Below are 23,851 nucleotides of genomic sequence, written 5' to 3' on the forward strand. Positions count from 1 at the left end.
GGGTGGTCTTAGGTTACACCCCTTCTGTGATGTATGTATGATGTTTCTGGGGGTGGTCTTGATCTACAGGGTGGCAATTTAAAATGTCTCTATTAGGGTGGGCACACTTTGTTTGTGGGTCCTACTCCTTTCCTGCGGGCAAGGGAAGCACCCTCTTGCAACAAGTCAATAAAGATCAAGCTTACTAGCTGCTTTGCTTCTCAATATTCTCTGTTATTTTCTCCTAACAATAGGGAACCTATGTAAGGACTCTATATGGGCTCTTGGATACCCCATAAGGGAAACATGAACTCCTCAAGTACAAAAGCACTCCTCAGGTGCTTTCCCTGCCCCACCAAGAACGCACGATGTTACTCCACATTTTATTCATTCTCCTGTGTGATATACAGAACATGGGGCAATTCTGGCTGCCGCTGGAGGGTGGGAGAGAGAGAGAGAGAGAGAGAGACCATGCAGGAAGGCGGGGGTTCACACTGAGCAGCAATAATCGTGCACGGCATGCGGCATGCCCCCCCCCCACCAGATCATCGGCCGCAAGGGCACACCCCTCCCCTCCTACAATCTGCAGCCCCATATCTCAAAGGCTCCTGACTTAGAGCTGAAAGGGGGTTTTGTGGCAGGGAAGGGGCTTCCCAGGAACCTAAGCCCAGCTCATTTGCAAGGCAAGAACAACAATGGAGGGTCCATCTCCATTCCCCTCCTGCCAGAGGAGAGGGAGGGAAGTGGTGGCTTTGAGTTCACATAAAACCCGCCAGCCAGCAAACCAACAATCTCCAGCGCCAGGCTGGCTGTGGCTCCCTTCCTCGCCTGAAGTTTCGAGGTTTCCTCTTTGGCCCTCCTGTGCTAGCTGCTGCCAGGGCTGCCCTACTCGGTTCCTCTGCTCCTCGGATGAAAATGTCCCTTGCCTGTTGCTCTAGCTGCCTGAGAAGGCCTGGGTGACACTCAATGGTCAGCCAGACTTCCAGAGTCCTTCCGGACCAGCCCAACCACAGGATCAGCAGACACAGAATGCTAGGTGTAGACTTGGCTTCGAATTCCCTGCTTAGCCATGATACTCCCAGAGGGTCCTCCGTTTGAGGGTCTTTCAGCACTCTTGAGGCGTTGCTTTTCCACAATCCGGAGGGCGTGGGATTAAGATGGTAGTTCCTCGCAGCCCCGGATGTGGCACCGAGAGGTTGAACAGAAACCAGAGCAAGAAACCGCAAACAGCAGGAAGCTTCTAACTCAAGGCAAAGGAGCCCCTCTTCCAAGTCTCACTTGCACTTTGCCAGTCCAGAAAGGCCAGGTGTTGGTGGGGATGCGAGCACAGAAGACACAGGAACACAACAATTCAACAGCCACGTTGTGTGGGTGCACTGTAAAAAGTGAGTTGGCCGATGATGCTCTTGTGGAAGGCGCCCAGTGTTCCTGTTTGAGGAGGGGCCCTGCTTCCAACCTCCTTCCACTTCCTCGCTTCCCCTTGGGCAGGATCAAAACATGAACAGTATTCAGCTGTGCGCACTCTGAAGCTCTGCTGCCCCTCGAGGATTTCTGCATGCATGGGTATGGCCCTCAACGCTCCCAGGAGAACACCGTTCCTGCAATCTAAGGACATCCCTTCCACAAACCCCTGAGAAGGGAAGTGCAGGCAGGTGAGCAAAACAGCACATTCGCTCGGTTTTGCAGCGGGGACGGCATTTCCACACATCTTAACACGGAAAGCGTGAGTTCTCGAAGCAGCCTGTGGCGGCGGGAATGTCTCTTCCACAACACACTGGATCAATATTGCGGACGCGATCCCTCTTACCAGGGATCTGTGGTAGAAACCCTCCGCAGAGGACCTTGCCTGCAAAAGTGCAACCCCGGCCTCCTCCCTCCTTGGCCCAGGAGACACTGCTGCTGAAACGCCTGCTGCTGTCCTCAAGTGAAGCAAAGGCTTCTGGGAGACAATGGCCTTGGGAAGGAGGGGGCCACACAAGCCAGCCTGTCCTCCAAGCCGCCAGAAGAAGGATCAGCCCTTCCCTTTGGGTTGGAAAGGAACTTGGGCTAGGGAAATGGTTGGCAATGCCATTTCCACAGTCCCTGCGGTCCATCTCTGAGGAGCAGGGAAAAGGTCGAGAGGGGAAGGCGAAGAGAGGCTAGGCAGGAGGGCCTCAGGACAGCCACAGAAGCAAAGTGGCCCTCATTGTAGCAGTGGCGGGGGGTGCAAAGGGCATGCAACCCTCAGCACCCCACGAGCCCAGCCTCTCTTGCCCACCTTCCTGGTCCTTGAAGGAGCCACGAGACTCTTGGCTGAGTTTGTGCCACTGATGGAGCCCTCTGGGAATCCTTCCTCCATTGCCTTGGCTGAGCCTTCTCTTCTACAGGGCCGATGTGTGTGGTCCGAAGTGGCTGCACCTGCGGGGGGCGCTAGTTCACGCTGCTGGGTAAAAGGCTGCTTGCTGTATAGGGAGGAGGAAAAGGAGGAAGAGGTAATAATAACAGTAACCGCCAATATATAAAACCAGGACAGCAGGTTCAGAGGTTTGTGGGAACCAGGACGGCAGTCAGGGGACAAAGAGGAAAGTTTCTTTTTCTGACCAATCGGGATCAGGTGCTTTCAGGTTTCTGCCAGAAGCTGTTCCAAGGCTGGATCTACTCTGACCTGTTTAACATTATTAGAACGATATCAGATCTATCGTTCTAAAACGTCACAGGACATACTTGTGAATTAAAGCGTTTTTTACCTTGGTTTCCCCCGCCCCCCCGGTCAAAACCCTGTCTCCCTCCTGCTGGTTGCTCTGGTGTCACATTTTAATAACGCATTACGAATGTTAAAAGTAGGATGTAATGTGTCCATATATGTTATCAAAGCAATTCCTTAACCCTTCCTTAACGTTAAAAACAGTGAGTGTAGATCCGCCCCAAAGCACAGAGGCGCAGGGCTGCTTCCAAATGTTGCTGGGCTACGGCTCCAAGCTGTGTCCCTGAGCATTGGCCATGCTGGTTGAAGGGACCGACTGGAACTGGGAGTCCAGCCCCACCTGGAGGGCGCCATTTTGGCTGCCTGTGGGTTCTGTGGCTCTTATTTCCATTGGCCCGAAACCCTCCCCACCTTGGTTCCTGCTTAGCTCTTTGCCCAGGGCTCAGCCTTGGCCTCAACAAATAGGTCCTGGGGCCCAGCGCTCTCAGACTCTGCTCAAGTGAAGACAGGCCTCCGGGGGGAAGGGGGATCCTTGAACAAGAGGGCCAGATCCACTTGAACTGAACAACCTAATTTTGTTGCTATACCAAGAAATCGCAACTGCAAAAGAGCGATGGTTTGGCAGCAGTGAGGGGCGGGGAAGTGACCCTGAGATGTGGCTGGGTTGCAGATGGAGGACGGTGTCTCATGGACCAGCGCCACTGAGGCACGGCGGTTCCGTGTGACACGGCCAGTGTGGCAGCGGGCCAACATGTGCCCACGCCCAGCGTAAGGTCACTGGGCCGTGCGAGACAGTCGTGACTGGGAATGGATGACCGCGCTGCCATGGAGAAGAAACAATTTGTGGGACGGCCTGGAACACAACACCGGACACACCACAGCACGACAAAACAGATGGCGCACAGCTACCCAGTAACAGGGGCAGGGCTTAGTTTCAGAAAGGGAAAAAGGGATTGTTGGCTGCCAACTGCAGCCCCCCCCGCCGCCGCCCAGGCACGGAGGGGCTTCTCTTGCAGCAAGAGGATTCTGTGGGCAGCGGATTCGTGGCTATGCCAGTCCCCAGAAGGTCTCCCTGGTGCTCCTCAGCCTTGTCCAGGCGGGATGAACTCCTGATTCCTTGTCGCCTCTCATGCAACGAGGAGGAGTGAGAATTTGTCAGGAAGGCACAGGAGGGGAGGGCAGGGAAAAGGGGCTCCCTGCCCCTATCCAACCTCTCTCTCTCTCTCTCTCTCTCTTTTCTCTCGGGCCCAAAGAGTCTCAAACTCTTCCACAACTGTGGGAGTGTAGCAAATACGCAGAAAGAAGTTCTGGTTTTGTCAGCCGCACCTCCCGGTGGAGACGCCCCAGCCCCTTGCCCTGGGTGTGCCGAGAGCAAAGGCGATGCACTCTGCCTATGCCCAGAGGTGCTCTTCTCTGTGGACATCCTACCAAGCCTCCACCCATCCCTAATAAATGGGGTGCAAGGACCAAGAGCGGACCTCGCCTCCTCACAAGGCAACACCTTTGGGAGTGGAGCAGGCTGGGTTTGTGTGGAAGAATCCCCTCCTACAGACCCCACCTCTGCGCTCTGCTCCTGCTCCTGGGTTTCTGGTGTGGCAACAAGAAGACGGCACGGACAGGCAGGTGCTTCTTTCGCAAACTGACCTGGCGAGGGGGAGGAGTCGCCACTCACCGTCAGCAGCACATCCTGGTTGTCGGCCAGAGCCTGCTTGGCCAGGTAGCGTTCCCGCTTGATCTTCACCTCCAGGGACTCGGGGACGTCTGGGACCAGCCAGTCGATGAGGCGCAGGCAGAAGAAGACCACATGCTGGGAGCCGGGAGGAAAGTCCGCGGGTTAGGGGCGCCAGGGGCCTCCACGGCTTTTTGTGACGCTGTGTTATTCTCCCCATGCCACAGACAGGAAAACTGAGGCTTGGTTTGAAAGGGAAGGCCACTTGGGCCACTCTGATCAGCAATTTAAGATGGAACTTCCGCCGGAGTGGTACCTATTTATCTACTTGCACTTTGACGTGCTTTCGAACTGCTAGGTTGGCAGGAGCTGGGATCGAGCAACGGGAGCACACCCCGTCATGGGGATTCGAACCACCCACCTTCTGATCGGTAAGTCCTAGGCTCTGTGGTTTAACTCACAGCACCACCCATGTAAATAGTCATAAATACAGCCACTTGCCCCAGGCAGGACACCAACTTCATTTCCCCCCACTTATCAGCACCAGCTGCCCTTCCGCTAGCCCTACCATGTGCTTATGTCCCCTCAGCCCCATACTGAGTCAAACCCTTGGGTCCACCTGCATCTGTGCTGCCTACACGGACTGGCAGCTGCGGCTCTCCAGGATTTCAGGCAGGCAAGTTCCCCCCCAGCCCGACCTGGAAATGTTGCCGGCGGGGCTTGAACCCGAGACCCTCTGCATGCAGGGTGGCTGCTCTACCACTAAGCTACATCCGCCTCAAGACGCTCACCTCGAAGGCAATGATGAAGCCCAGGCGGATAGCTAGCAGCTTCCAGTAGAAGAGAGTTTGGCTCCCATGGGGGTCACGGAAGGCCTTGTACCTGGGGGGAGATGCCATTTCCGTGGGTCAACAGGGCTGGGTGTGCATGTGTGTGCCAGGATGCATTCCCTGGGGCTGTGCGGGGTGGGGAAAAGAGGTCTCTGCTCTCACCGGCACATGGTGTGGTTGCCGTCCACAAAACTCGGCGGGGCGTAGGCCAGGGTGAAGTTCACGTAGCCGCGCAGGTGGCTGTCGTACTCGTATTGGTACAGGAGGCGAGGGAGGAAGTCCGACGTGAAGGCAATGAGGAAGGCCTGTGGGGAGACAAGAAGACTCATATGGGGGGGGGGGGAATGGGTGATCTATGTAGGGGTGCAAATATCCAGGGTGTGGGGGTCAGGTGGGATAGCTATGAGGAATTATGAAAGATGGAGCAAGCCATTTGTGTCAGCAAGGCCTCTCCTCCTCCCAGAGGGGAGGGATTGTGAGCGGGAGAAGCTTCCCAATGAGGCAGGGAGGCGTGCTCAGCTCCCTGCTCTTGATTGCTTCTGCTGCCGCGGCCAAGCCTCCCAGCCGACCAGTAGGGCTGACTGGTGGGCGGGGCTTGCTGCATTCAAACAGCGTGGCAGCGCTCTGCTCCCAGTCTGTTCCTGTTTTCTTCGGATCTCCTTCTCACCTTTAGAGTCGCTTCAAAGCCAATTCTTACGGCGACTTCTAAAATTACCTACATGCGTAAGTAATGCGACTATTCGTTTAGAAATGAAGATCCCCTCAGTGGAGTTAGTTTTATGGAGGAGAGTTTTGATTTATTGGATATCCCTATGGCATAAACTCCCGAACCACTATCTCATTCAATGCATGTGGCGGGATGACTTCACAAATTTGTGGTCAGGAAAAATCCATGCCAAATTGCTATCCTATGAGATCTCGCCCTCTGAATTGCTCAAATTGGATCTAAATGTGGCAAAAAGGTGTATAAATCAAAGGCTGGATGATACGGAGCTATACCAAAATTTCTTAGCTGGTGGTGGAGTCTGCTCGCCGTTAAATTTTGGCATAACCCCTATCTACCGTGCTCCGTCCTACTTAACATCGCTTATGGCCGCGTCTCACCGATATGCCTTCATTAGAGCTAGGTTCAATGTTTTTCCAACAAACGTGCTGAGACATAGATTCACTAAGGGCCAAGTCCCTTCAATACGTGCTTGTGATATGAAAACATCTGAATCTCTACAGCATGTCATGTTTATCTGCCCTATGTACAGTTCAGTTCGTGCTAGTATACTAAACTCCATAATTCAGCCTATGGCTGACAAACCAGTAGACCTACAGCTTGCCTGGGTTCTTCAAGATGTGGATCCTTATATTACCCTACAGGTTGCTAAATTCCTAACAGCCGTCCTCTCGTACAAGAGACGGAATGGAATGTTAGCCGATTATTGATAGTTATAAGAATTTTCTACAATGACATCAGATATTGATTTTAGCGTAGTGCCTAAATCTTAATCTTAAAATTTTCTTTTGAATTGCTAATATTTGTCCTTGTGAGCTGTGAATTGTGTTATATTATTGGTGGCTTGTATGAGTCCACTGTTTTATATGATTTGTTTTGTTGTGTTGTGTTTTATGATGGGCGTAAAGCCGAATAAACATTTTCTATTCCTGCCCTCCCTCCCTCTTAGGTCAGCTTCTTTGGTGTATTGACCTTGCTATGGGCTTCGGTTGCTTGCCCAAGGGACCAGGTAGGACTTTTTTATCCATTTGGCAAATTGGCACCAGCCTCTTGGTTTTTTCGCCTACCTCGTAGCAATTCGTCACAACTTTCTGGTATTGGCAGTTAGGCACTGGAATATGCGTGCTGTGTTGGAGGATTGGGTATGCACCATCATCTACCCCTCCTCTTTTGGGTATTCCGATAAAGGAATCCAATCCTGTCCGATGCCCTGCTGGTGGCTAGGGCCATGGCACAACCCCCAGTGACGTCATGGGGGAGCTTCCAGTTGTATTTGCATCAACAAGCTCCTCCCATTGGTTGTTAACCCTGATATTACTCCTGGCTGTGCGGGGTGGAGTCTGGTATCATCCAATGCCTAAACCAATACTACTCACATGCTGTAACCAATAAAAGTTGTGGCCTAATTTTGCCCATTAACCTAAAATAATGTGTCTGTTTGTCTTATTATAATCCTATGCGGTGGGCGGGTCCTTGACTCACAATGAAAGCATTGCGTTGACTGGGTTTGATTCACTGACAATAGTTTCTGATCAAATCCCACAAGCCTCTGCACCTGACAGGCACGTACAGTGGTACCTCACAAGACGAAATTAATCCATTCCGCGAGTCTCTTCGTCTAGCGGTTTTTTCGTCTTGCGAAGCAACCCTATTAGCGGCTTAGCGGATTAGCGCTATTAAAGGCTTAGCGGCTATTAAAGGCTTAGCGGATAAGCGGCTAAAAGGCTATTAGCGGCTTAGCGGCTTAGAAAAGGGGGGGGCAAAAAAAAATCGGAACACTTGCAATACGTTTTCGTCTTGCAAAGCAAGCCCATAGGGAAAATCGTCTTGCGAAGCAGCTCAAAAACGGAAAACCCTTTCGTCTAGCGGGTTTTCCGTCTTGCGAGGCATTCGTCTTGCGGGGCACCACTGTATAAGCATTCTAAACACAAGCCAGTTGCTTCACCGGGCATCCTCAGTACATAAAGATAGTAGGTTACTTTGTTGTAGTTTGTTAATCTTTAGATAGATCTTAAGGGCCAGGAAGAGAGTTCACAAGGAGATGGCAAATACTCTTTCCTTTCCATCCTTCCTTCCTTTCCTGCCTGTGTATGACCTCCGGGGTTTTGCTGAATGCACTCCTCTAGTCCTGTTTTATTTACTCTGAACTATGTATGCATGCTGAAGTAGGAAATTAGCTCTTTGTAGTTTTAAATTTGACTTTGTCCCCACGTGGGGTTTTTGAAATGCTCAGAGGAGATCTGATTGGTTCTTACGAACACTGTGTAAAAAGTTCTTTTGTGAATAAAACGACCTGGGCCGAGGGGTGGAGAGGAATTATTATTGGCACTCCTCCCAGAGTCTTGCTGGTCAAGCCTCGTGTATATTTTATTAATCAGAGTCCAATCCTTCCTTGCTTTGGGAACGCTACAGATCTAGGGGCCCTGTCACACCTCGAGGTGCAGCTAGGACCCTGCGGATGCTGGGACCAACTCACAGATCCTGAGCCTTTGCTCTTGCAGCCTGACTGCCCAGGTCCCACAGAACGTAAGAGAGTTTTCATAGAAAACCAGACACAGACTCAACTTCCTGCAATGCAAATCATCCCTCCTTCCGTGCCTGGTCAGGACTTGGGTAACATGAAGATATTCACTCGGCACCACTCTCCCCACCACTGTCAACCAGAATAAAATTAAGAGCCGTGAAATCGGTTATGGTACCCTGGGCAAAAGATTTTGGATACAATATATAGCTAAAAGAATGGGAGAGGTTGTGGAAAAAAAGAATAAAATTTACAGCATGTAATGGTTTGAAAGAGAATATGATGAAAATGATGTATAGATGGTATATTACACCTGTGAAATTAGCTAAAATGTATATGACAAGTAATAAATGTTGGAAATGTAAAGAAAAGGGATCATTTTATCATATGTGGTGGGAATGTAAGAAAGTAAAAAACTTCTGGGAAATGATATGTAATGAGATGAAAAAGATGTTGAAATATACATTTTTTAAAAGACCAGAAGCATTTTTTACTTGGTATTATAAGTGAGGACATTCATAGACAGGGCATTAAACTGTTTTTATACGCAACAAGAGCAGCAAGAGTATTGTTGGCCCAGAAATGGAAGCAAGAAGAAATCCCGACGAAAGAAGAATGGCAGACGAAAATAATGGACTATGCAAAATTGGACAAAATGACAGGAAGGATTCGAAACCTGCGGGACCAGAGATTCACAGAAGATTGGAAGAAATATATGAATTATTTGAAGAGCAACTGTAATCAACAAATTACGCTAGTAGGACTAGAAGAGGTTTTGTAAGGAGGAATATATGAAATATTGCAAAGGAAAGAAAGAAGAGAGATATTAGTTATGATATTTAAATGTAATAGTGAAAGTAAGAAATGTAAATTAAGTGGAAAAGATTGGAAAATTTTCAGATGTGATTGATGGAAGTCAAAAAAATTGAATAACTCTGTTTCCAACTCTGCTATTCTATGCTTCTATGATGAAATGCTTTCCCTTTTGGGCTTCTGCAGACCCCACCAGCAGTCACTTGTCTTGGACTTGGCTTGGGGGCCAGCTGCTTTGGGGGGGAAGGGCTGCTGGGTGGAGAAGCCCCCTGCCCCAATCTCGGAGCTTCGTGGGTTCATGGGTGGGGTGGGTTATTGAGTTCCTTCCAGACTCACGTTGACGATGACGGAGATCTGCGCCAGGACATCCAGGATGAAGAACCAGACACTGATGTCTTGGGCGCGCTCGGCCACGGGGCGCCGATACTCGCAGGCGAACTTCTGGGCGTCCAGGCGGATCTCGACCCAGTTGTTGAGCAGGGCGAAGAGCGGAGCCAGCGGGAAGGCAGCCACGAAAATGGTGATGAAGCCAAACTGGAGCACTGAGGGAGAGCAGGGAAGTTCATCAGGGTTAGATCGACAAACCTCCCCAAAGGAAGGGGGCAGAATGGAGGCTGGCATTGGCGGCCCCTGACGTACAGCTCCGAGCTGGAGCTGGGGTGGCAGAAGGAGAACGGAGCGATCTCCACTTCCCTGTGGTGGTCAGGTGGGATTGCTATGAGGAATTACGAAAAATGAAGCAAGCCATTGTGTCAGGAAAGTTCACATGGAAGTGGTAAATGCCTATCTTTCTCTTTCCTGTTTACGACCTCCGGGGTTTGCTAAATGCATTCCTCCTTGAGGAATTTTATTTACCCTAAAACATGTATGCATGCTCAAGTAGTTCTTTGTATTTAAGAGGCTTCCTCTGATCTGGTTTTGTCCCCACGTGGGGTTTTCTGAAATGCTTAGAGGAAATCTGATTGGTTCTTACGAACACTGTGTAAAAAGTTATTTTGTGAATAAAACGACCTGGGTCAGGGGGTGGTGAGAGTCGCACTTCCTCCCAGAGTCTTGCTGGCCAAGCCTCGCGTCTATTTTATTAACCAGGGTCCAATCCTTTTGTGATGGCCTGGGAATTGGATTCAGAGGCTGAACCTGAGGAATCCCAGCCTGCACAGGAGTCCCCGCCTCCAGGACCAGCTGAGCTGGGGCTGGGGCTTGAACCTGAAGGGCCCTCACCTGTGCCGAATCCTCAGGAGCAGACACCAGCTGAATCTGCTCTGCCTCCGGAGGTGATCAAGGACCCATTGCCTGCAGGTGCTCCACTCTGAGCCCCGTCAGGGGAAGGTGAGGTTGCCTCTGGGTCCGGTAACCCTCCAGCCTCTCCTGAGCTGCAGAGGCTCAGGGCAGAGAGGCGGAGGGAACTAAGTTCTCGCAGGAGGAGTGCTCGCCTCCAGGCCAGGAGAGGCGAGTCACCTTGGACCGGGGCCGCCCTATACCTCAGAGGAGATAAAAGCCAGCCAGGCCAGTCCCAGGTTGTGGGAGCAACATTGTTGGTAACCTGTTCCTGCCTGCACCCTGTCCTGCTCTTCTGCCAGAGTTCCTGACCTCCCCCAACTCCTTGCCTTGGACCCCGCTTCAGCCCCCATACCACACCCTCGACCTCGGACTGGACTTGGACCACGCTACATGGTAACCCCCCAGGACCAGCACACCTTTCCTTTATATATATATATATAAATATTTATTAAAGTTTTCACAGTATTACATAATGAAAAAGAAAAAAGAAAAAATAGGAAATAAAAAACAGTTAAAAATAATTCCATCTTTACATCACTTATCTTTCATTTACTTATTTCCTGGACCTCCTCATACCTCCCTTTTTTGTATTCCAGTTCAATTTATTAGTTCAGCAATTCCTTTCCCTCCTTATCATCCTGATCTTTAATCTTAATATATTGTAACATTAAATTTTTACCTATTAAAAATCCAATTTTTCCATATTCTTTTAAACCACCAGCACACCTTTCCTTTGCCTTCAGAACGCAACACTTCCCAGCCTCGTTTTTGCCTGGGACCCAGTCGCATCCCAGCAACTGGGCCATTACAGCGGCCTGGGAGTTCTTGTGCAACGAACCGGCGACCCCACAAAAGACAGGACATTTTGCAAAAGGGAAAGCGATCAGAAAATAGACTGGCTTGCGCAGGGTAAGAACCCGAACTGGCTCGGCCCTCCCTCCCGCTTACCCATCTCCAGGTACTCCTCAAAGAGGCCTTCGCACTCAATCAGTTCATAATCTTCCTCCCAGCGCTTGGGCTCCTGGCAGATCTGACCCCCTCGCACCCGAGCCAGCTTCCTCTTCTGGCGCCAGGATTTCAGTTTCCTGCAGGGGAAGAAATGGACAAGAGAGGCATCGGAGCAGGAGAGAGGGGCTCCCATTGAAAGGGACACCCCCCCCAAGAAAACATTAGGTTTTGTGGGGTGCTCTGTTTCCATGGCTGGAATTGCATAGAGTGAGCATCCCCCCTGGACCTCCCAGTCGTTCGCTAGACCTGCCAGGTCTTCCTTCTCCTCCCTGCAGCTGGCAACTCACGGAATCAGAAACTCCTGGATGTTGCTGACAATCTGCTTCCCCACCATGATGATGAAGAGCTGCTGGGCTAGCTCAATCAGGCACCCGCCAGGACCGCACTGCAGGGAGAAGGGGGGGGGGGAGAGGACGTCAGCAGAGCTCTAGGGAGCGAGTCTGGAAACCCTGTGCCCCAAAAAACACTTCCCAGAGGGACCATTTCCACCCGAAAAGAAGACATCCCAATTCTGCCTTTAGCCAAACAGGCGTGGCCAGGACCCTGGGTGCTTTGAAAAATCTTTAATGCTTTGTTTGTCACTCTTGGGCTGGAGTGTTGTTTGGGACCTTTTGTTGTGGGGGTTGCTGATGCTGGTTTTTTTGTACAGTGGTGCCCCGCAAGACGAATGCCTCGCAAGACAGAAAACTCGCTAGACGAAAGAGTTTTCCGTTTTGGAGGTGCTTCGCAAAACGAATTTCCTATGTCTTGCAAGTTCCTGCGGTCCCCCCCCTTTTTCTAAGCCGCTAAGCCGCTTATCAGCTGATCCGATAAGCCGATAAGCCGCTAAAAGCCACTAATAGCGCTAATCCTCTAATCCGTCAATGGGCTTGCTTTGCAAGACGAAAAAACCGCTAGACGAAGAGAATCACAGAACGGATTCTTTTCATCTTGCGAGGCACCACTGTATCCCTATTTTAGATCTTTTTGTGATTTATGTGGAAATAGTTCAGTTTCTTTTTGTGTTTTCAATGCTGTTTATTGTTTATGACTACATTTGTCACGTTGTAGTTATGTATTTTTTTCATGCTGCAAGCTGCCTTGAGCATGGTTTGAACTAAGCAAAGGTGGCATACAAAAAAAAATTATGTATATACAGTGGTACCTCGGGTTACATGCTCTTCAGGTTACATACGCTTCAGGTTACAGACTCCGCTAACTCAAAAATAGTACCTCGGGTTAAGAACTTTGCTTCAGGATGAGAACAGAAATCGTGCTCTGGCGGCATAGCGGCAGCAGGAGGCCCCATTAGCTAAAGTGGTGCTTCAGGTTAAGAACAGTTTCAGGTTAAGAATGGACCTCCAGAACAAATTAAGTACTTAACCCAAGGTACCCACTGTATGTATGTAGGTATGCCAATACCTAAAACAGAAACCAGAACCAAAATAATCTAAAACAAACATAAACAAGTGAGCTCTTAAATCACAACCCTCTAATTAAAGTTGAACCTTGCAGATTAAAAAAAGGGGGAAAAAACCACGGTTTGATCTGGGGTGACGGCAGGAGAAACCGAAACACGTACGTGTGCACACACACACACCTGCAGCAAACTCTTTGGAGAAGGACCTGCCTGGCTCCAGCATCTCTTGCCAGACCGAGGCAAGAGAGAAGACTTGCCCCCTGCCCTGGTACTTACGTCTTCGTTCCTCATGCCCAGGAGTTTTCCATATTGGCCGGGGTACCCCACAAACCTGCTGGGACAAAGAGAAGGGTCTGCCTGGTGTTTGGAAGCCTCAGCCCCACAATGGGGGAACGTTCAAAATGGCAACTCTCAGCTCTGCCCTGGGAAAGCCCAGGGGAGGCTGAGAGCCCCAGGGGGAGAAGGCAAAGCCATAAAGGAAGTGGGGAGTTGGGGGCGCCCAGCTCAAGTGGTGGAGCCGCACGACATGCCACTGCCACTGGCTCCTAGTACATTTCCGAGCACAATTCAAAGTGTTGGGGTTGACCTTTAAAGCCCTAAACGGCCTCAGTCCAGCATATCTGAAGGAGCGTCTCCACCTCCATCGTTCTGCCCGGACACTGAGGTCCAACGCCGAGGGCCTTCTGGCGGTTCCCTCGCTACGAGAAGCCAAGTTACAGGGAAGCAGGCAGAGGGCCTTCTCGGCAGTGGCACCCGCCCTGTGGAACGCCCTCCCACCAGATGTCAAAGAGAAGAACAACTACCAGACTTTTAGGCAACATCTGAAGGCAGCTCTGTTTAGGGAAGCTTTTAATGTTTAACAGGTTATTGTATTTTAATATTCTGTTGGAAGCCGCCCAGAGTGGCTGAGGGAACCCAGCCAGATGGGTGGGGTATAAATAATAAATTATTATTATTATTATTATTATTATTATTATTATTATTATTATTATTATGCCTCCTTGTAGCCACAGCAAGGGCGAAGCAGGGCTCGCACTCCATGGCTGGGAAGTCCCTCCCTCCCTGCTTTCTGGGATTGTTTCCCTGCCCCTGTGCAAGGGGTCTGGAGACTAGCAGCCTCACCTGCCCTTGAAGAAGGCCACGTAGAACGGGGAGGAGTAGAAATTGACAAACTGGAAGATGAAGACCTTGAAGGTGAAGGCGTCTTCATGCTGCGTCTGAGTCCGGTGCATTTCTGCAAAAGGGGAGAGCCCAGTATAGGGTGGCCGGGAGGCATGTTGGCCAGAGAGGAAGGAGGAGGAGCAGGAGAAGGGGAGATTTGGGGGCAGCCAGCCCCATGGCACAGGAGCTGCTCATGCTCCAGAAATCCCCAAGGGGCATTTTGCAGGCCACCGCCCCATCATGCACAAAGGAAGCCTCATGAACTGAGCTCACACAGTTGGCAGTGGCAGTGCAGGGGCAGAATGGGGACAGAGTTTGGGCTTGCTGGGAAATCGGGGTGGGGTGGGGGGTTGCCATCTCAGACTCACCCCACCTGGTGAGCTTCTCAGCCAGAGAGGTGTAGACCTGACTCATGAGGAGGATGAGCACCAAGTTCACCATGCAGCTGCTGATGTTAGCAATGTTCCCCGCCTGCAGGGGAAAGACCGAACGTCGCCGCCCCAGTCCTCTCCAAAGACCAGCGAATTGTCTCCCTCCTCAAAACGCACAGAGAGGAAGGGGAACCCAATAGCCTAGAAATTCTGGGTGTGGGACCACAGAGACCCCCTGGGCTCAAACTCAACACACAAGGAAAACCCTCTCTTTAATGCTAAGTTGGAGCAAAGGTCAATCCGCAGAAAACCCAAATTGCTGTTTGTTCCAACTGAGCACGAAAGAGCAGCAGGACAAGGGAAGTGTGGAGGAGCCCTTACTGCATCTCTGAATGCCCAGTGTGCCCGGCAGAGGATGAGAGGGGCAGGTCTCCGCCACTGAGGGGCTTACAATCTAAAATCCAACCCTAACTGCAGGAGAATTCTGCCTGGACTTTTTATATGTATATCCAGAGAATGCAAAACAGAAAGAGGGGGGGGGGAGAGAGAGAGAGAGGGAGATAGACTTTGACTGCATATACATGGTACATTTTTAGCACATTTAGAGAGGAGCATACACACCCAAATTCTGGGAACTGTAGTTTTAATGATGTTGGGAATTGTGGTTTCTTTAAAAAAAATTATTTATTTGGTTTTTCAAATTAAAATCTTACAGTATCAAACATAAATCATAAAAACAAGATTCCAAGGAATCTCCTGGATTTCTCTCCTCCCCTTTGTGGGTCCTGTTATTAATAATTTCTTCCTGCATCTTTGATGATGATCCAATTCTTTTACATCTCCATCGCATCCAGAATTCACCCTTCAACTACAAGTGATACTCCAACCCTACTAACGGTTTTAATGATGTTGGGAGTTGTAGCTCTATGAGGGGTCAGCTACAGTTCCCAGAATTCGGCAGTGCGGGGGGAAACGCACCGTACACTTTGCACAAAACCATTTCCCTACAAAATCCATCGCTTAACATTCGGGGTTCAATGTCTCTAAGGGGGGGGGGGGTGTGGATGGACCAGGCCTCACGACCCCTCTGCTCTCACCTGGGTCATCAAAATCGTGTTCCCTGTGTGGTACATCATGGTGCTGACAATTCCTCTGTACATGATCACCGAGACGAGGAAGATCATCACCACACAGAGCTGACGGGAGAAGCAAAGCATTCAGGATCAGCGCTGAGACCGGAAGGCTCTCAGCTCAGCCCAGCCCTGCAGCCCAGGCCTCTGCCTGGCATGTGCTGGGGGCAGGGGACTCCCCTCACCATGATGATGATGGCCATGGATCCCGTCAGGATGCGGGAGAGACGGTCCCGTTCAGGGAAGTACGGCTCCTTCACCCCCGTGACAGGGTTCTGCTCCATGCGGGGGGCCATGGCGGCAAACTCTGGCCGAGGACGCTCCTGGGGGAAGGAGAGACAGAGAGCGGTTGAGATGGAGAGACGAAGCCCAGAAGGTGTTGGGCTCTCCCTTCCTTGGAGGATTTTTAAGCAGGGCTCGGGCAGCCATCTTCCAGGGATTCTTTAGCTGCTATTCCTGCATCATAGGGGTTAAGCTAGATGAACCTTGGGAGTCCCTTCAACCTCTACGAAATCCTATGAACCGGCTTCTGGGGACAAAGTGGGGTTGGGGAACACAGAGCTCTCAGATTCCTAAACAAAGGAGAAAACCCTTTGGACGCAAATGGCCTTTAACCCTGTGCAGAGATGTTTAGGATTATATTACAAGCCTTGTGGTTCACAGAATCGCAGAGCTCGTAAGGGACCATGAGGTCATGAAAATGACCATTTTGTGGTGTGTTTATTCTGTTCTGTTGCTATGCACTAGCTTGGTACATTAATATCTTTGTTCCTTTTCTTTTTTTGTATATTTTTTATTAAGTTTTTTCTATTTTACATTTTATAATATTCATTTAAACAAGGTTAAAAAATCAGTGACTTCCTTTCCTCTCTTCCCATGGTTCAGTTTGCATGCCATTGATCCCAGCATAGTTTACATAAACTAAACCATTCAGTATAATAATAATAATAATAATAATAATAATAATAATAATAATAATTTATTATTTATACCCCGCCCATCTGGCTGAGTTTCGCCAGCCACTCTGGGCGGCTTCCAATCAAGTGTTAAAAACAATACAGCATTAAATATAAAAAACTTCCCTAAACTTCCCTAAACAGGGCTGCCTTCAGATGTCTTTTAAAGAGAAGATAGCTGCTTATTTCCTTCCTATTCCATTTTTACGTCCGTCAAAACTTATTTACACTGTTGAATTTATCTTAATGCTGCCAACGTTATTAACATCTTTATTCCTAAATCCTGCTTCTCTGAGCACGACCTGGGAACGCTGTCTCGACACCGAAGGGCTAGAGAGAGAGAAACGCTTTTCAGACGTTCGGAAATGGCATTTCGTCGGAAACGTCGTGCGAAATGGCTCTTGCTGGCATCCAGCCACAGAAGCTGCGCCAGGAGGGAAGGGGGCAAACTCCTTCCCACCCACCATACTAGATGCACCGTGATAGCCTGATTGGTGTTAGCTGGAACCATAATAATGATGATGATGATGATGATGATGATGATGATGATGATAATAATAATGATAATAATAATAATAATAATTATTATTATTATTATTATTATTATTTACTTATACCCCGCCCATCTGGCTGGGTTTCCCCAGCCACTCTGGGCGGCTTCCAACAAAGTATTAAAATACAGTGGTCTGTTAAACATTAAAAGCTTCCCTAAACAGGGCTGCCTTCAGATGTCTTCTAAAAGTCTGGTAGTTGTTCTTCTCTTTGACAACTGGTGGGAGGGCGTTCCACAGGGCAGGTGCCACTACCGAGAAGGCCCTCTGCCTGGTTTCCTGTGACTTGGCTTCTCGCAGTGAGGGAACTGCCAGAAGGCCCTCGGCGCTGGACCTCAGTCCGGGCAGAACGATGGAGGTGGAGATGCTCCTTCAGGGATACTGGACCGAGGCCGTTTAGGGCTTTAAAGTGGCTGGCGCAGCAAAACTGTTTCTGCTTTTTGCTTTTGCTGCTGCAGGGAACACTGCCTAAGTTTGCCACACGCCCACCTAAAAGGTGGGATGAGGGAGGCCTGGCAGGCCCCAATTTGCCTCCCACTTGCCTCGTCCTCCTGGAAGTCCATGCAGTCCCAGTGGTGGGCCAATGTGGCGTTTTTCCGCTTCCAGTACTCCAGGAAGGTCACGGCCCAGAAGGACATGAAGATGCTGAAGAAGACAGTCCCTGGGTGGTCAAAGAGGTAGCCCACCTGTGGTCAGAACAGGAGAGGGGGGAGGGGAAGACGTCCAGGAACAGCTGCCATACAGATACTCCAATGGATCAAATCCACCCAATGGTAGCTACGTCGTGTCCATGCCCATTTTGGGGAAAAGGTTTTGTGCTCCATGTATTAAAGGTAAAGGGACCCCTGACCATTAGGTCCAGTCGTGGCCGACTCTGGGGTTGCGGTGCTCATCTCGCTTTATTGGCCGAGGGAGCCAGCGTACACCTTCCGGGTCATGTGGCCAGCATGACTAAGCCGCTTCTGGCGAACCAGAGCAGCGCACGGAAATGCCTTTTACCTTCCCGCTGGAGCGGGACCTATTTATGTACTTGCACTTTGACGTGCTTTTGAACTGCTAGGTTGGCAGGAGCAGGGACCGAGCAACGGGAGCTCACCCTGTCGTGGGGATTCGAACCGCCGACCTTCTGATCAGCAAGTCCTAGTCTCTGTGGTTTAACCCACAGCGCCACCCGCGTCTCTTGCTCCATGTATTAGGCACCTCTTAAAGAGATCCTAACCAAATTGGCTTGAGAGGAAGGAGCAGGTTTGGGCCGATATTTGGATACAGCCGTGTGCCATTTCGAATCAAGATTGTAGATCGCAGCAGCCTTTGGCTATGTGCAATAAAACTGACTGATTGAATGAAGGTTGTGGGCTGCGCCTTTGAAAACTGCACTGATTTAGAGGGTTCTTAGCATTCCTGAGCCACGCTGGGTGCAAGGCTGCCGGTACTGAATAGATGAATGACGAACGAACGTTTTTCAAAACAAAGCAAAACAAATATCCTTTATAGATCACTATGGTTTCCATTCTGCAGATGGGGGAACTGAGGTCACCAAAGGCTGGCTTGCCTGAACCGATGAGACAGGGAGAGAACCTGTTAAAATATTTAAAATAACCTTTTCCAAAGCAACAACAGGTTGGCAGGAGCAGGGACCGAGCAATGGGAGCTCACCCCATCGTGGAGATTCAAACCGCCAACCTTCTGATCGGCAAGTCCTAGGCTCTGTGGTTTAACCCACAGCGCCACCCGCATCCCTAAAAGATGCAGGAGGAAAGGACTAATAATAGGACCCACAAAGGGGAGGAGGGAAGTCCAGGAGATTCCAAAAAATCTTGTTTTTATGTTGTATGTTGGATATGTGATTGTAAAACTGTGATTTGAAAAACCAGTTTTATTTTTTATAATTTTTTAAAGAGAGACTTTGGGAGCTCCACTCCTTGGCTCCCTGTGACATCACCACATGCCCCCCATTCTTTCTCCCCTCCAAGAACTATCCCCATAAGGCCCAGCAGCCAGGAAGTCCCCTCACCTTTGCCATGGGGCAGATCTCAGAGAGGTTCCAGTTGCCGCAGGTGTCACACAGGGGGCACATGAGGAACTGCCCTCCACTGTTGCAGATCTCTTGCCTGGGGAAGAGCAGAGGGTGAGGGTCAGTGGAGGATGTCACTCAGGGTTGGAGGGGGCGTTTGGGGGGCTCACCCAAGGTGTGTTTCATGATGCTCACCTGTAGCGTTCCCAAAGCAAGGAAGGATTGGACTCTGATTAATAAAATACACACGAGGCTTGACCAGCAAGACTCTGGGAGGCAGTGCGAATACTAATAATAATCCTGTCCTCCCCTTGGCCCAGGTTGTTTTATTCACAAAAGAACTTTTTACACAGTGTTCGTAAGAACCAATCAGATTTCCTCTGAGCATTTAAAAAAAAAACCACGTGGGGACAAAGTTAAAACTACAAAGAGCTAATTTGAGCATGCATACATAGTTCAGAGTAAATAAAACAGGACTAAAAGGAGGAATGCATTCAGCAAACCCCGGAGGTCATACGCAGGAGAGGAAGGATGGCAGTATTTAACATCTCCTTGTGAACTCTCTTCCTGGCCCTTAAGATCTATCTAAAGATTAACAAATCTACATCAAAGTTTCCTACTATCTTTATGACCCAGGATGCCTGATGAAGCAACTGGCCTGTGTTTAGAATGCTTATACGTGCCTGTCAGGCAGAGAACTAGGACAGAGATGCAGAGGCATGGGTTGATCAGAAATCATATGAAAATGGCTCAAAACCAGTCAACCCAATGCTTTCCTTGCTGACACAAATGGCTTGTCCCATATTTTTTATAATTCCTCATAGCAATCCCACCTGATCACGACACTCAATGCCAGCTGGGTTCCCTTCAGCTCTCTGCCCAGAGCTTAAAACTAACTCAGGAAGTGGTGTGTGTTTTTTAAATAACTGGAGCTCTTTGTGCATGAAGCAATCGAAAGAGAGCCCTTCTACGCATCTGGAGATGCCCTTTCCTTTGCCCAGAATTGGCACAATCACCTATCTGAGGCTAGAGAGGACCAGGATCCTGGGTCAGAGGGCAGGAATGAGAAAAGGCAGACAAGGAAGAATCCACTCCCTGATCTAACCCAACCCAGTATCCTGCTTCTGACAGGGGGGCAGCCACAAACCCACAAGTAGGCGCAAAGTCCTCTCCACTGCTGTATAACTCCACCACTGGGCATTTGCAGCTGAAACGGCAGGATCAGGCCGAGGCAGCCCATCGTGCTCTGCATGATGGAGCGCAATGGACAGAGGATAAAGGAACCTGCTTTTATTCCTCTTAATATGATTATTTTGAAAAAAGAGAGCTCTGAATTGTGTTTTCTTCGGTCATCAACTAGGTGCTTGCTCCGAGGAGGCTATTTCTCTCTTACTCCTTGTTCCTCGGCCTTCAGAAATCTCAGGACTTGGACAGTCCTTTCAGCTGATTTTCCAAGGTGGTCTGTTTCCAGGGGACCCCCACCCACCAAGGCGGCACTGAAGGCCCAATGTGTGGCCAGTCTCCTACTGCCCATGCAGATACAGGCTAGGAAATGCTTCACCAGTTGAACTTCTGCCTGATGCACAGCCATAAAAGAAATGGAGCTTCCCACCCCCATGGGGCCCAAGATGCAGGATGAGGGTTTGGAAAGGGATGCTTGGAAAGGGGGGTGTCATGCTGGGGGTGAGACATGCTGGCTCTCCCACAAGCTGACTGCCCTCCTCCTCCCCACTCACGCTGGCGTGTTTGTCCCCATGGTGAAGAGGCCGGCAAGGAAGACCAAAGTGCCGACAGCGGCCGCCGGGAGGAGCCAAGCTGTGTAGAAGCCTGCAGGGGAGACAGGGGAGGCCGAGCCCATGAGCAGAGGGCACCCACCATTGCCCTGCCACCCCCCAACCTGAGCCCCTTCCAGGCCAGAGTTTATGGGCTGGGCTCCGCCTTCCTCAAGCCCAGATTCCCCCCACCCCCAAGTCTCCCTGCTCAGGACTTAGATGCAGAGCAGGAGCTGAACTCGGCACCTCATGAGACCCAAAGCCGCTTCAAAGGTTATCTCTGAGCACGTGGAGAGTGCAAGGCTCAAACGGGAGCACACACAATAACAGAAGAGAAATAAGGTGCCGCATTTTTCGCTCTATAAGACGCACCCGACCATAAGACACACCTAGCTTTAGAGGAGGAGGACAAGAAAAAAATATATTCTCTCCCTCTCTGCGCAGCGCCTCTCCAGCAAAGCAAGAGGAGAAACGGAAGGGGCTCCATTTCTCCTCCCGCTTTGTTGAAGGGGCGCTGCGCAGCTTTCTCTCTCTGCGCAGCACCTCTCCAGTGAAGCGAAGTCAGAAAAGCAAGAGGGATCACTGTGCAGCGACAGCAGCTGTCCCTCTTGCTGTTCTGGCTTCTGGGATAGCCACGCCAAGCCTCTTCAGGGCAGGGGGAGCGTTCTTCGCACTGCGCTCCAGAGGCTTTGCATGGCTATTTCGCTCTCCTGGCTCCAGGGATAGCTGCGCAGCCTGCATTCACTCCATAAGACGCACACACATTCCCCCTTACTTTTTAGGAGGGGGAAAGTGCGTCTTATAGAGTGAAAAATACGGTATATGGGAATGTAAAGAAGAGGGAGACCTCTGGCAGCTCACACTCACACACTTCAAAGCATACAGCTACCCCTCAAGGTTCCTGGGAGCCGTAGTTTATTTCCCAGCAGCCTGAACAAACTACAATTCCCAGGATTCTTTGGGGGTGTGCTTCAAAGGCTTGGTGTGCATGGACTACATGGAATTGGCAGAAATGACTGGCAGAATTCGCGACCAGGGAGAAGAGTCGGTGGAGGAAGACTGGAAGAAATTTAAAGACTACTTGCAGAAGCACTGTAAAATTAAGGAATGTTAAAATGATGTTTGATTGAAAAGAAGTGGTATTGGTAAAAAGATTATTAAGAAAATGTAAATGGGGATTGATAAAGGATAAATGCTAGAGGGTAAGGATTTGCTGAATTTAATATCTGAACTGGAATACAAAATGGGAGGTGTGAGGAGGTCAAGAAACTAGTGAATGAAGTATAAGAGATGAAAATATTAACCTATTTTCTGTTCTGCTTTTTGGTTTTTCTTTTCTTTCTTTTCTTTTCTTCCTTCCTTTCTTTTGCTACCGGTAATTGTTTTTTACTGTCTATTTTTTACTGTCTATTTTTTATCTGTTTTGTTCTTGTATGTTTTTATTCTTGAAGCTTTTCTTATGTTTAAATTTTGAAACTTGTTATTGTTTGTGAAACCTTAATAAACATTATTTAAAAAAACAAACAAACAAAGGCTTGGTGTGCACATGGCCTCTGAGCAACCGCAGAGTGATTTTGGGCCCCTGCCTGCCTTGCCACCTTCCTTGCTTCCCTTTTCCGGAGTTCTGAACAGCGTCTTGCCACAGCCAAGGAGGAGACAAAAGAGGGCGCCTCACCCAGCCAGGCGAAATAAATGGCCACCTTCTCCCCAAAGTATTCCCGGATGTGGTCCAAAGGCTGGTATTTGTACCAGCAGCGCCACTGGGCCCAGAAGCGGTACAGGATCTGCCGGGGGTTCAGCTCTTCGCCCAGGACCTCGTACTCGGGCAGCTCAAAGGGGCCCTGCGGGAGGAGGAGCCAGAAGGGAAGAGGTTAAGTGGACATGTGACGTCATCATCCACAGGAAGTCACATCATCACCCACAGGAAATGATGTCAGAAGGTAGCACAGCCATCCTTGGGGAGGATCCCAGACTCCCAAGGGACAAGGGTGTAGAGGCCAAGGTGTACAGCCTCACGAAAAATAGCAGGATTTTAATTTCAGTTGGAAAAAAGTAAAGATGAAAAGACAGTTACCCCCCCCCCAAAAAAAGAACACAGCCTAACAAACCTGTAACATCCTGAAAAATATTATGTGCTGTTCTTTGCACTCGCTGTTGGCCTTTTATGTTAGATATAACCTGATTTTTTTTATCTGATATAATCTACATACAATATTTTCCACGTTGGGGTTTATCATTTGTGTGAGAGGCAAGGAAGCCCATGCAGTGGCCAGGTACCCTTGCCCCAGGCCTGGGAGGGCTAAGGGGGTTGGGGAACCACGTCGCAGACTGGCTGCTTCTTCGTTTTCAGTTTTTAATTTTATTCTAACTTCCACCTTGGACGAGCTCTGCACAAGTGAAACAGCACAAGTGAAACAGCCATGACAATAAGCAGAGGGGAAAGGGTGCCTTGGGGCACATGCAAAGTGCCCTCCAAGAGCAAATCAGTGCATCCATACAGCGTAGTGCTGCCCACACTGACCGGCAGCCGCAGCAGCTCTGCAGGGTCCCAGAGATGGGGTCTCTCCCATTCCTCGCTGGAGATACCAAGGAGTGAACTTGGGACCTTCTGCATGCAGAGCAGCTGTTCCTCTGCTGAACCACCCCCAACCCCAGCGCTAAGGAACTGCAACCAGCACCCACAGAGACCTGGAGTCAAGGAGCAGGGGGTCTCAGCCCCCTCTCATGCGTTAGGGAATCCCTAAACTGGCTCCTCAGAGAACTCTAGCCCAATGGTTGCCATTAATTTGATTTAAACTGATTTTATAATGTAAGGTAAAGTAATGATAGAATATTACGAACTTTGAAAAGGATTTGCTGGGACAATTATCAATCAAGATACAAGAGATGGGAGGAGGAGGAGGTCGTGGAAAGAAGGTAATGGAAATTGGAGAATTTGAAAAGGATGGTTTTATTTTTGATTTCTTTTTATTTTATTTTTTTATTTTTT

At 49.7% G+C, this 23,851-nt stretch overlaps 1 protein-coding gene across 2 annotated transcripts in view; it reads right to left on the reverse strand.

Annotated features, from left to right (window-relative positions):
- Nucleotides 1-348: 348 nt before the first annotated feature.
- The window catches only part of LOC309536099 (anoctamin-7-like), a 29,287-nt gene continuing 5,784 nt past the window's right edge, over nt 349-23,851 (reverse strand). The window contains exons 8-23 of one of the 2 annotated variants that reach the window (XM_082229957.1): nt 22,538-22,703; nt 20,827-20,917; nt 19,091-19,187; nt 17,619-17,762; nt 15,755-15,892; nt 15,537-15,635; nt 14,437-14,539; nt 14,030-14,141; nt 13,184-13,238; nt 11,796-11,893; nt 11,449-11,585; nt 9,556-9,761; nt 5,324-5,466; nt 5,123-5,213; nt 4,335-4,469; nt 349-2,420 (exon numbers count right to left, since the gene is read on the reverse strand). In XM_082229957.1, coding sequence (XP_082086083.1) covers nt 2,394-2,420; nt 4,335-4,469; nt 5,123-5,213; nt 5,324-5,466; nt 9,556-9,761; nt 11,449-11,585; nt 11,796-11,893; nt 13,184-13,238; nt 14,030-14,141; nt 14,437-14,539; nt 15,537-15,635; nt 15,755-15,892; nt 17,619-17,762; nt 19,091-19,187; nt 20,827-20,917; nt 22,538-22,703 — 1,842 coding nt within the window. In that variant the 3' untranslated portion in view covers nt 349-2,393. Of the gene's footprint in view, nt 2,421-4,306; nt 4,470-5,122; nt 5,214-5,323; nt 5,467-9,555; nt 9,762-11,448; nt 11,586-11,795; nt 11,894-13,183; nt 13,239-14,029; nt 14,142-14,436; nt 14,540-15,536; nt 15,636-15,754; nt 15,893-17,618; nt 17,763-19,090; nt 19,188-20,826; nt 20,918-22,537; nt 22,704-23,851 lie in introns of both variants that reach the window. The other variant, XM_082229956.1, reaches the window with a different exon arrangement.

Source organism: Podarcis vaucheri, assembly GCF_965113315.1.
Source record: "Podarcis vaucheri genome assembly, chromosome: 7".
Taxonomy (NCBI): domain Eukaryota; kingdom Metazoa; phylum Chordata; class Lepidosauria; order Squamata; family Lacertidae; genus Podarcis; species Podarcis vaucheri.